General features: G+C 41.4%; 1 protein-coding gene across 5 annotated transcripts; it reads left to right on the top strand.

Moving 5' to 3' along the window:
- Window positions 1–651: 651 nt before the first annotated feature.
- Window positions 652–10264, top strand: LOC131882070 (homeobox protein 2-like). Of its 5 annotated transcripts, none has more exons than XM_059229105.1 (3): window positions 652–769; window positions 7885–8183; window positions 8420–10264. In XM_059229105.1, exons 2-3 carry the CDS (start codon window positions 7938–7940, stop codon window positions 9551–9553), a joined length of 1380 nt encoding a protein of 459 aa, XP_059085088.1. In that variant the 5' UTR covers window positions 652–769; window positions 7885–7937; the 3' UTR covers window positions 9554–10264. The 5 variants fall into 5 exon arrangements, with proteins under 5 accessions (XP_059085088.1, XP_059085085.1, XP_059085089.1 ...); XM_059229102.1 differs by lacking the exon at window positions 652–769 and adding an exon at window positions 2063–2376; XM_059229106.1 differs by lacking the exon at window positions 652–769 and adding an exon at window positions 4437–4461.
- The last annotated feature ends 3146 nt before the right edge of the window (window positions 10265–13410 follow it).

Below are 13410 nucleotides of genomic sequence, written 5' to 3'. Positions count from 1 at the left end.
TGTCCACTCCTTGAATTGAAAGTCTCCTGAATGAGACAAGCGACTTAAAGTTCTAGTGTCGATTTCTTTAATCTTCTGAATAAAAAAACGCCCTTGTCAGCATCCAACTTCTTGGCAAAAGGCCGGCGCGGCCTTGCCATGACTCATTCCTGTACAATTTGACTTAATCAGGTTGAACTCATTTCCACAGGCGATTACGTAAAGTCAAGCCCTCGCTTCACTCTCGAACCGATCCAGTGCCTTCCTTTCAAACGGACCTTGCTTGTGTGAGAATCCAAGGGATGATTTTCAGGCCTGCACTTTGCATGTCATGATAAGTGACTCTGACTTCCGCCATCAAGCTTTGGACGCTTTTAAGCGAGTCACAATGACAACTTTGGCATGATTATTTGTTGCACGGAATCGCTGCATTGATTCGATACAATAAAAACAGCCAATCCCGATGACATCAACGGCTTCATGTGAAAGTTGGACCGAAAGGCTCTACAGGTTTTTACGGAAGAGATCGGGGCTTTTTGTCATTCGTCATTATTCTGGCACACCTGCAGTTTCTTTTGGTAAACCTTGGGGAACTATCAAGGAGCCATGGTCCTAGCCAGACCCTCCGAACGTACGATGACATCATGGACTGGCTTGGGCTCCTTATTCTCCTCGGTTTAATCATCCTTCGAAGCACAATCTCTATTGAACGAACCTAGTCGGCGACTTGTTGCCCGTGAGTTGAGTGATGCACGCTGCCGGCCAAGGCCTCTCGTTTCTATACACACATGTAAGTAAGGGAGCATATGTGTGTGAGTGTACTTGGTAGAGTTCACATGGGTGCAAAGGCGGCCAAGGCACGCACATACATACGCCACATTCTGGGTTACTAGAATTTGGAGGCAGACGAGGAAGCGGAGAAAGACCGGCAAGCTGCCGAGCGTTTTTTACTGGCATATTGAAGTCGTCCCCGTTTTACATGGCCCATAGAGAGGGACTACGCAGACACTGGGGACGGCCTCTTTATGTGAAGCAGTTGTTTAACGCGCGACCGAGCTAATCTCGGGTTCATGGGTGGTTCGGTCCCAGGTCTCCCCCCCCCCCCTTTTTTTCTAGTGGATCATCGCCTCGAATGGCGCTCCTTGAACCCAAGATCAATCATGCTGCATTGTATAAATTGTAATATTGTAAAAAGATAACGGATCCAATGAGAAAACTCTCACAATAAAGACTTTTTTTATATTAGAAGTTCCAGCTGTGGATGGTGGTGAACGTTTTTGGAAAAAGAGCAATCAAGTGTTTGTGAACACGCTTAGAGCACTTTCTTGCAACAAAAATGCTCGGGATCCTACACCAATAAATTCATGGCTCAACATGATAATTTGGAGTCAAGCACTTCTGACCTGGGATGCGAAATCGTTAAAAGCCATTTTTGACCAAGTGGCAGAAAATGGTGGCAGACGGTGGCAGAAATTCCTTCAAAGTCGACTTTTGCTATCCCTGCTTTTCACTCCTGCTTTTGTTAACGTAAAAGATATTGGGGCAGCACATTTCAAACTAGGCTAAGGCTTCGCTTAGAATTCTGTGAATGTCTTTAAATTGAAGGAAAGCCACAAACACGTATGCTTGAATTTTTATCTTCACTTGAGCTGCCTGTAACATGCTCATAATGAAACTTGGTCAAATGTTTTTTAAACACATAAGAAGCTGAAATATTTCTATTTCCTTGCCTTGACCTCATTCTATCATGACACACAGCACTTGTCAATGATGGCCCTAGGACAAAAAGCTTTGTAAATAAAAAGAAGAAAGTAGCACTTTCCAATCATAATCCAGAAGCAGCGATTGGCATGCAATAGTTCTTAAGTGATGGGCCCTGATGACTGGGTGAAGCCTCCAAATTCATGTTCTATTATCCTGGGCCCTATCTTCACTGGGATATTAGTTGTACCTTCACATGTGAGTCTTCACTCAAGTTCGTTGCAGTCCTCTGTGGTCCTAAGGCATCGCCATAGTGTACATGATTTGGGGCCAGTAGTCCGTGTCTCAAGTGGTCCCTAATCCCTTCACATTGAACGAGTGTCAGTGTCTGGGAGACCGACCGAAGAGGAGGAGGAGGAGAACGAGAGAGACATCGCCATATCGAATGCGGGCCGTCAGAAATCCAGAGTCTGCCAATCTCAACAGCTCTCTGCACCTGAGTCAGTCGATCCTCAAGCAGAAGAGCATTACGTAATTTGTCTAAAAACGAACTCTTCTCATCAAGATACATACATCCTTAGCGATTCGTGTTTTTAAGTGAAGTTCAGTGTGCTTGCATGAGCCATCCATTGTTACACCTAACCTTGGATAATTTGCATCCAGAGAGCCGAGGATCCCGATTCCCACCAAAACAAGGTAAGAAAGAGAAAATGGGTCAACGAAGCCGGGCCACCGAAACGTCGACAATGTAGAAAGACACGCATGCACACTCACTCGCTTTGCTGGAAGGGCAAGTTCAACAAACCTGGCCTAGATGACAGGAAATAAAGATTGAGCAACTCTCTCAAAAAATGTGTGCCATCTAAATCCACGTTGCCGGGACACGCGTGTCTAAATTGCCGGAAACGTGACTAGAGCGTAATCTTACAAACGCTAAGTTGGCTTTGAAAGGGGTCAAATCCATTTGGAATATCATCAATTCCAATAAGAGGCCCAAAGGGTTCTGGGCCTTTCGAGGAACTATCTGCGGGTTGCGCAATAGCCATCAATATTGACTTTTTGTCGCAATGACCCAATCCGTGCCCATGACGTAAGAGACTCTGTCACAATGAGGCAAATGGATAAATAAATCGGACACTGAATGGCTCAACTAGATAAGGAGATCTAGTGTATTTGAGCTGGGAAAATACCCGTTGCATAACTTGTCAACAAGGACCGGATTGTTGTATTCAAAGAGACCGGAGACACGTGATCTGGTTTCTATGTCGGAGGCATAAATATCTTGATTTGTTTGGGAAATCCGAAATCCTCTCTGTCTCGGGCAACACGTGACTTACAGTACGTGAACTTAATAGTTGAGTTATGTAGCTTTGAAATATTGACAAAATTCGACGATCAGATGTACTTCGCTCCATTCTTCGAGAAGCGCGTAGATTGCAGAAAATCGCCCTTACGCGTAACAACTGGCTTTTGACATGATGGCCTTGCCACCTTGGGCCAAGCAGCTTTTTGGCGCCAACTCAGTGCGGTGTTGCACATTTTAAGCCCTTCGGCCTTCAAACCAATACAGATCCGAAAAAACTGGCAAATTAGTCACGTACCCATTAATACTTCATTCATGGACTTGGCCAGTGAATGTTGCCAAATTTTCTCGTGAAGGAAAATCACCCTTGGCACTACCTTAGTCCACGGCAGGGCCCAGGCCAGGCCTCTTCAGCCCTTGGTCAGGACTCGGATCAGGGGAAGGAAGTCAAGGTTGCAAATGCAGTTGGCATTCGAGAAGTGCATTCACTCCGTCCACGCATCGGGCCCTTTTCATGTGGAAAACAGAAGGGCCCGCGTTTGCTATATAGTGTATGCAGGGGCTGCTACGTCTATGCATGCGTCCATGGCTTGAGTCTCGTGGCCTCTATATGATCAATCAGGGGCTTACGTAGGCATTGGTTACACAAGATTGCTATTTCCTGTTGTTGCCCTACTATAACTCTTGCACCCGCTCTCTTCAAATTTGGGGCCGGCCAGCTTCGCTTGGGACTGGAGGTTAGATACGCTTTTTACGAGTTTTTCCGAGCACATTATGTAACAGGAATGCCATGATGCCCTTGAATCTCTTCCTGATTCTCATGTGGGTCTTCTTGTACAAGGATGATTAGAATCACCACCAAATATTGCCAGGTAACCTTTTGGATTCGTCGAAGTGGGATGACGAACAGAAACGAGTAAGTGGAGTGCTGGAGGGAAGCTAAGATCCTGAATTGATGCCGGAATTTGCAATACAAAGTCCTGGTGTGCAAAAAAGAGCAGAATAACGCTTTTGTTGCGGCAGTAACCTTCGATTCATTGCGTCATTGGCACACTTTAACTATACAACGTTGTCACAAATAAGTTCATCACGTTTACTTACCACACCTCAAGGGGGTTAAATCCAGTTTGTGTTCGGTAGATTACCAGACAACAACAGGGTGACTTTTCCAGACACACCATTCTACGGGGAGGTAGTTTTTTTTTGGTTTATAGGTGAGCCGGTGGAATGATGACCTTGTTTTGGCTGACAGTCCCGCCGTCTGGTTAGTTGAAAGTAATAAATTCATTCATGGAGAATAGGGCTCTCAAGCCGAAGGTTTGAGTTTTCGAGGGTTGTCAGGTAGAGAGAGACGAATGAGTTTCAAACTACAACAGATGACAACCCTGACAACAGTTACGTACGAAAGTTTTGTTTTCTTTGTTCTTCTCCATTAGGTAACCGCTGTTCAGGATCTCTATCATAAGAGGGAATGTTACGTATTTTGGGTCTAATATCGTTCTCTCTGTCGGCTCAATGACATTCAAAATACAGACGCAATATTCCAGGGAATTGAGCTCGGCTGGGAGATATGTTTCTGTTGTACAAAAAATGCATGAGATAAACAAAATCTCACGATGTCTCGATGGAAAGGACATCTGTATTGGTGTTAGATGATTCTTATTCATGTCATTGCGGGTGTGTGTGTGTATTTTACTATACGTTTGGATGCAAAAAAGTTCAGCTCTAAAAACCGTAAATTGATCTTTCAAAAACTGAGTCCTAATCTGAAAAGTAAAGTTGCAAAACATTGGAATGTTTTCCTCTTGTGTGAAAATAAGTAATCCCTACTAGATGACGGGTAAAACAAGTTACGCAGTTATCTAAATCTTGTTAGGAGATTCGTTCTAGAGCTGTTATGTTCACTTTTTTGTGATTGTGACATCATTGCCTCATCCGCAGAAGATAGAGTTCATAACAGGCCGTGATTTAATACGAGAATGTTTTCATTATGCTTTTCTCTCCATTTGAGGATTAAATTCTTCTGCGATGAAGGATCCAAGTATAAATGAATAATTTCCCTGGAAATTACTTCGAAAATATTGTTAACCTATTGCCACACACGCATTTTATCATGCCACTGACCTTAAATAATTGAACAACACACTTGAATGTGTAGTGTGAATTTCCATGTTACATTTTCTTCCGTCAGCTGTTTAAATACATGTCCTACTCTACCCCAATCTTCTATTTTAACTCTGACGACGAAATGGAAGTATTAGTATGCCCTAACTAAAACCTCAAGGTGATGACAAGTTCGTCTCTATTTGAGATGAGCCGAGCTAGTTATTCATTAAGAATATTATATTTAGGAGTCTCATATTTTAATTAGATCGCTAAAGGATTCGAAGCGGATGTCGCAAACTCGTATCCATGGCCATGTCTTGAAGTAGTCGTTTAAGTCAAGCGATCGTAAACGATTCAAATTGACTTTAAAAATGAATTATGATCGAAAGAAAACTTACTAGTTCTTGCGGAGGCTACATCAAGCTCAAAGGTTTCTGGATCAAAGTCAGTTTTAATTGGTTCGTCTTTGGAAAAAAAACACCAATCTCATGAAAAGTCGATTTCATAACAGATCAAGGCCATTTCTAGCCAAATGTCACTAAATCCAATGTTGCTGACACCAAATGACTGAATTACTTGGTGAGAATCCATTCAACGGGTTTGTTTCTTTTAAAAATATCCAAGTACGAGTACTTGTGAATTTTACCTCGGAGACTTCTTGTAATTTAGATAAGCAGTAGACCTTAAATTTCGGATAACGAATGAATTTGCATGTGTAGCCATTCCCACAATCATTGCAGCCTTTTTCCCTTCAGGCCATGTATATTAAGGCTTAACCCTAATCCCCTCTTTTAAGAGCTTAATGCCGATATGACATAATAGAAACGTTGGAAACGTGCTGGCCAAGGCACGTGAATGAACTTGAGATCCGATGATCTAACCTCGGATCCTTTCTCGCAATCAACAACATTTCAGAGCTGAACCTACCAAGGGTCATTATTATCCGATGGTGGCATGACCTTAAGTCGTAAGTGAGCGTGAGATAGTTTTTCACTCCTAACTGTTCCTACCCTTTGGCCTTGATCGACATATGCAATCTCATTCACCCACCGAACGAACGGCGAAGCCACCTTGAAACCGTCTGAATGTCAGTCGTGTTCAAAGTTAGCGAGTCGTTAGTTGGCTTAAGCGGCTGCTCTTCGAACTTCGGCTACCAACCAAGGGGAAAGAAAAGAACCGCTAGAATTTTTCAACGGACGTGTTTGGATCATGGTTACGTGGCCAGTTTTTCCCACCGACATGATTTCCATCCAGGCCAGGCGTGCTCGGGGTAATCATGTAACAAACTCTTTGCTCTACCCCGTCACGGACCCGGTATGAACTGTAGCGGGTGCGTAAGAAACTCCACCGCATTCAGTGCTTCCATTCAGGCAGTAGGCATCCTTCGTCCATGTGTATGGACTCGGTAGTACGTACTACATTCAAGAGTAGGTTGATTTTCTCCAGGCCTCTTCGAAGTTTGAGTGAAGTAGGAGGATCCTTGTGCTTCAGTGCTACTCGGATCGGTGATCTAATCGTAGTTTGTTTAAGTGGTGAAGTGCTTGTTTCGACGGAAGTCCTCGTGGTGTTCCCTGGAAAATGAAGAGCATTACGTGGACGTTCCACAGAGTTACATTAATGGAACGTTATGCCGTAGTTACGAAAAAAGAGGACAAGGCGAACGAGGAGGTGAGTTGTGGGTGTTGCATAACTGTGTCAAAGTGATTACGAAACTCTCCAGAACAGCGTGGCTTGCTTCATCCCAAAGGAAAGAGAGAGAAAGAGAACAGCAGAGAGCTAACTTGGAACTGAAGCACTATGAGTGGAAGAGTACCGATTTGAATGGGGCCTTTACATATTCGGGTTACTTTACGACAAACCACGGCGCGGAATGTGTGGTTAGTTCAACTGAAATGATAAGATGTTCGGAAACGAATCTTATAATAGCACAATTGTTGTTCAGATCATTATCATTGAACAGAATGAATGAGGATTAACGATTGGCAGTTCCTCACAAGGTATAATATTGGATGATTTGAGCTGGCTTTTTTGTATTATCAGTGCTAAACTTAACACGAGCTTTAGCTTATCAATTTTGAGCCTCCTACGTATTCGGCAAGGTTAGACATTATGTAAAAAAAATCTTTCGTCAAGGAACACATGGAACGAAAATGCCCTTAAAACCGCATAATTTGGCGTAAAAACCACGATAATTTGATGACTATTGCTAACGTGCTGTCGTGTTTCTTGATCATATGAAACATTCGTCGTTACCTGATGTAGGAGTTTCTTCTGTTAAAAAAAGGATCCCGGTTCAACACTGTGGTGCAATACTTCATGGATATAGTGTGCTACCTTCTAGGGCAGTGCCCTCCAGTTTGCTTTTGAGAAAGGCGTTCGTAGCCCCCTCAGGAAAAGAAATGTTCTTTCCCATCTGGTCCACAGTTCCTGTCTTCCGCTTTGCCTTGGTTATTACGCTTTTTCTTAGGCCCCTCAGTTCTAAAAGTACACAGTATCCGTTTTGGAACTTGTGCCAGTGAGCTCCGTATCTTGAAATGGTATCATTGTCACCATACTCTTATGCTGTAAGTTCTGCATTAACATAGCTCAACGTTTGACAAGTTCTCTGTCTTGTCGGTTATGGAATAATCTCCTGGAAAAAGTAACCAAAGGCGTTGTTGAAAGAGACGACATCGGAAGGAGAGAGCGGATTCGGTGGCTCGTTGTGTCATTTCAGAGAGATTCTCCGCGGTTTTTTAATATATTGTGCGCGTATATATATGACACCAACTAAGTTTGAACCTGTATCTTTCCAGAAGTGACCACCGTGGCATGAACATTGAGTTGTGAGCAATCAAAAGAATAGGCCATGTCCCAAATCTGCGTGAAAGACGAGTCGTCAGTGAACTACAACAACAATATCTTCATCAATAACATTAACAAGAACGATAATAATGATGACGATCAAGTCACCTTAAACCGCCAAAAGTACCGAATTGACAGTGATCAACTACATTACGCAGATCCCAACGAACCAGCCCAAGGATCCATTGTCGATGTGAGAAGATTCATCGAAGCACACCAACCAACCGAGAACTATCCCACAAGAATTAAAGTGAGTGGTTAACATTTAATGAACGATTACTGTCGACAAACTTCAGAGCCATCGAAAAGTCAACATGACATATTCATAACGCACGAACCTAACTCAATCTTGTTTCAAGGTTGACCATTGCACATTTTTAGAGTTGTTGGCGATTTGTTTGGTCCAAGGTCAACCATGATCAAATCAGTTTGAAGATTTGAAAATGAACCATAGTCCTATCTTGACCTCCGTACTTTTTCTTGCAGACTGAGGAACAACAAAGAAGCCCGGATAGCTCGGTCTCACCGGAGTCAGAGAGACGCGATTCCATTGACAAAGTGACCCGTTGTCCCGTGTGTCAAAAGTACGTGCCCAATCTGCCGCAACACATTTCCCACCAACACCCACCCTACGCTGCCCGGTTCAAATCCCAACAATCCCCGTCACCCTCATCCTCTTCAGAGAGTGGTCAAAGCAGTCCCACACATCACCTAGTGAGCTCATCCTCCTTGGGGGACCCATCTCCAACGAACATGGACGTGGCCAGCCTACCCCCTTCCACAGTACCTTTATTTCTTCAACGACAAAATATGCACGGCTTAGACTACCGCGATCCCCGAGGAGATGTGGACAAGCACTCTGTGATACCCAACTTATTGCGACTCTCTTCTGCGGGCATGAACAACGCGTCCGATGACCAGAATCCAAGCAGCAATTTGCTCCGCACCACCCAAGAACTTCTGCGAGTTGCAGCCGCGAGTAATTCGCTCAATCACAACACGTCGCGAGTCGACAGTTTGCCCATGAATCTTTCGGTCAGGAAGGCCAATTATGCCAATGGCAACACTATGGACAATATTGTTAAGGGGATGGTGAATAATAATAATAACAATGGCCCTCACTCCGTCCCGCGCGAGCTCGACGATGGGGTCAGGTCCACGTTCTCTCAAAGTGTCAATTCCATGTCAGACTCAGAGTCCGTAGGTTCTGGATCCGACCCGAACTCTTTAACTCGAAAGCGACGAAAACAGACGCATGTACCAGAAAATAAGAAGGACGAACGGTACTGGGCCAGGCGGCACAAGAACAACGAGGCTGCCAAGCGAAGCCGTGATATGCGGATCAAGCGGGAGAAGGTGGTGTTTGAAGAGAATTCCCGTTTGGAAAAGATCACCGTGGATCTGAAGAGTGACCTCGATCGCTTGGCCACAGAAAACAAGGAACTGCATCTCAAGATGGACTTGATCTTGGGGGAGAACTCTCGCCTCAAGTCCATCCTCTTGGGTTACCAAAGCCGTGAGGAGCACCGCCGGGCCTCGGTCGAGGACAAATCGAACACAAATCGGGACGGGAGTCCGTTTGACCATCGACCTTTCCCTCTACCAGATGGGAACAAATGACTATCGTACCACCGAGCTCGGGGATCGACCGTCCCCTTTTAATCTGAGTGAATTGAAACCAATTGTGATCAGGCCCCTGGTGGATATATCCCTTTGAATCAAATTTAAAGCATATCCCCACCCACCATTTTGAACAAAAGGCACTATGGATCTATTTTCATAAAACACCTACTGGTTGAGGTCATGGTCCCCATTAGGAAATGAAGTACAGTCCCGGCCTATCCTCGTCCCCTAAAAAATGTGAACCCTTTACAAAGCTATCAGAACAAAAGCATTCTCACAAAGTGGAGCAAGTAGGTGGCCAAACATACTTAAAGTTTTTTTTTTGCATTGAACATCGTCTAAATCTTTTAGCCAACTTGCACCGTTTTTATTGGACCTGTTGAATTCAACTGTTTATTTGTTACTTTCTTACTGATACGACAACAACACAACAACAGCAACAAATCACCCACCCTCTTGTTGTGTTCTATCTGTATGTTTTGGCGGTATCATTATTATATCAACTATATTAATATTATTATTATTGTAACAACAACTGCAACTCTATTCTTATTACTGTTCTTTATCATATTTATTGACATATTCTAACTGTAATATTTAATATTGAGCATTACTTTATCTGCAATCCACATTTATATATGATAACTCATGTTATCTTGTTTATTTATAAAAAAGTGCAGAGAAAAATGAATAAATCTTGAAAAATTATCATCCCTTTTGAAAACTAACCTCACAAAAGTATCTATAAAGCATTTTGTTTGCAATCAATCATAATCGTCTTATGAGAGTCCTTTTTGAGGGCATTAGGCTTTAAATGTAAATCCTGAAAATCTCTGTTTAGAAAGGTAAGAAACATGAGCTGATTTAGCTTTGACGATTTTTAGCTCAAGCAAATATCACACTGAGTGTTTCGCTGGACCGTATTTTCTGCCAAAATCCTAAACTTATGCATCAACATAGAACCCTTTTGTGACATTAGGGATTTGCTGAACATCGCCGTGAACTATGTTCCACCCTACAAAATGCTCTCAAGACCGCTGATGGCACTTTTTGGTTTCAGGAAAACCCAAGAAGTTTATCTATATCACTCAAAAGACTATTCAATAAGACTGATTCAGTAGCTTCGTATTCGTAATTTTTTAATAAAAGGTTAAACAAAAGGGATTTTTTTTGTGGGAATTCCATCCCCAGTTGCGGTCAGGAAGTCTGCTAAAAACCGGAATCTGCTTTCACTACATTATGAACCATCTTTAGCGCCACTCACGGCCATGTCGGTGAATGAAGTGACTGTACGACAAATAGTTGGACAAAAAGCAAGTTTTTTAAAGAAGCTATCACTTTGGAGGTTAACTAACTTCAACAAACGTGCTCTGCTAATATTGATGATTATGAGTTGCGATTCAACTTTCTGTAATCGGCTCTGAAAACATATTTATTTGAAACGGCTTCATAAATCGGCTAATACCAATCCGTTGAAAGACCAATTGTTTTATAATTGTTCTTGACCATTTCTCGTTATAGTTTGTGTTTAATCAACCAGACATGCCATTTTTTACATTGAATGACATTTTTTGTATCGGTTATGAAATCCGTATAATCTCAACTACAAAAAGAAAAGAAAAAAAATACAACATTATATGTGCTTTATTCTTGGTATAATTGTCCATTCCCTAATTTGGTGGCATCACTCCGTTTTTTATACCTGTTTTAACTTATGCAAGTTAAACTGTCATTTTTTAGAACTATTTTGCAATAAATGAGACAGGAGGGGAACCCTTAATCACCAGGTTCGCAAGCAGCTAAATTGTATCATCGCGTTCAATTGCTTGAAATTTCAGCAATTGATAATCTGTTGCATGTAGTAAGATTTAAAAAAAGCCTCAAAACTTAAAACATTTTTAATTAAAGTGTTACATTTGGCACCGGATTTGAATCCACGACATCTGGGGAAAAAGTTCTCATATTATTTGCCTCTTTGACTGCCCTGCTACGCATTAAAGGAAACCATCAAAGTAATGAGAGACCTGTCTTATTGAGAGAGATTATATAGATTAGGATTAAACAATGTTAAAAAACATCTAGTACTAATTGTTTTCATAGGCATCAATCTTCTCAGCTCTGGATTTTTGATCATTTTCTCCCGTAGGATATAACAGGAAATCTTGAAACAATCTGATAATTTAAAGAGTTCAGTGAATGCAAGTCTGTAAATACTTCAGATGAGATACCATTTTTTGGTGGAAATGAATCGTCGATATTGAACAATTTTGCAAATCATGCTTAATTTAATGTTATTTTGCTTCCTTCTTGACAATTTTGATCCAATATCTTAGCATTTTTGTTGTTAGCAATAATTGCTGTAAGTAGAGACTTTCAAAATATGCATTTAAAAGCTTCGTGTTGTGTTCGAAAATGTGCAGAAAAGCAGATGAAAATCTGTTGAAAGAGTATGCCCTTAAAACTTAAAATATGCATGATGGTTGACCAACAAATTCTCCAAAATGAACCCAAAATTGATAAAATGCTTCAAGAACCTCAGGGAGAACATATTTTTTTCATTCATTAAAGCCAAATTCCATTAACTTATTCTCTTTTTGGTTTATTCACTAGCTTTACTCTCCGCTATAAGGAGTATATCTCCCGGTACTACTAAAATAATTCGATTCAAGCTGTTTCTGATAAGTTCATTCCTTTGTATGGTTATCATATACTGAGGAGGAGACACATACCGGTATTTTTATGAATTGATCGTTGGAATGCCAATAACCTATTTTGTTGTGAAAACATCCAGATCAATGAGCCCATATAAAAAGACGGAATATCATTACACCCTTCAATTCAGTACTAAGCATTGGAAAGTAAGGTTGGCAATTAGGGCTCCCACTTCATCGTGAATAAATGAAGCCGGAAAATCGGAGGAAAAACATATTTTCCTGAAAAACCCGGAATAACTAGAAAAAGGGAAATGACGAGGCACAGATAGACAATTGCTTTCTTGAACAGGACATGTTCCAGTTTTGGGAACGTCAGCAACTAAAGGGGTAATTGCTCTTCTATTTCCTATTTGTTCCTCTCAATTCCTTGTAATATGCTCGTGTATGACCATTTCTAAATGACTTGTTACGTAACTGGTAAAGAAAATAAACACATTACGTATAATAAGGAGGTGTCATTTGAAGCCGTTAATGATCCTTTCATTTGATCCACATAACGATAAAAGTAAAGAAATTTGGAAATGTATCATGGGCAATCTTTTGGGATATAACAATCAACCTCTGACAGTTCTGTTTGCCAAGAGTAAGGCATCATAACTACTATATGGTATGATTGTGCTGGTACTCATCTAAATATTGAACTGTTGACATTAATTCTTGCTCTACTTCTTTGAGTATAAGTGGAATAACCTTCATTTCATTTCCTCATGAGAAATTAAGAGCCATTGAAAGACTGTAAACAGCTCTTGAATGTTTTCAATTACAAACCCTGAATGCAGATGGTCCCTAGTTCCAACCAGCTTTACTTTTAGCTCTTGTAACTTTTACAAATCGATATTCCAAATATTACACTCTGAACCTGATTCATTGCCTCTTCACATCTCTTTGTTAGAAAACCTGAAATTTCCAAGCAAAAACATTCTTATGGAGGTGCTAATTAATTCTGTACCCAGGGAAGCTGATTTCTAATCTTAAGAATCAATAAAGTAAACAGAGTATGGAATCATCTTGCTTTCAGGTTCAATCTTTTATTGACATTCCAATTTTGGAAAGAAGTAGGCTCAATCGAATTACCCTTAACTATTATAAAAGTGTTATCTATGTAGGGGATAAAATGTTTTTCCAGGTGAAAATTGAGGA

The sequence above is a fragment of the Tigriopus californicus genome, chromosome 6 (genome assembly GCF_007210705.1).
Source record: "Tigriopus californicus strain San Diego chromosome 6, Tcal_SD_v2.1, whole genome shotgun sequence".
Classification (NCBI taxonomy): domain Eukaryota; kingdom Metazoa; phylum Arthropoda; class Copepoda; order Harpacticoida; family Harpacticidae; genus Tigriopus; species Tigriopus californicus.
The sequence above is the reverse complement of the archived record's forward strand: the minus strand, read 5'-3'. Positions and strand labels throughout refer to the sequence as shown.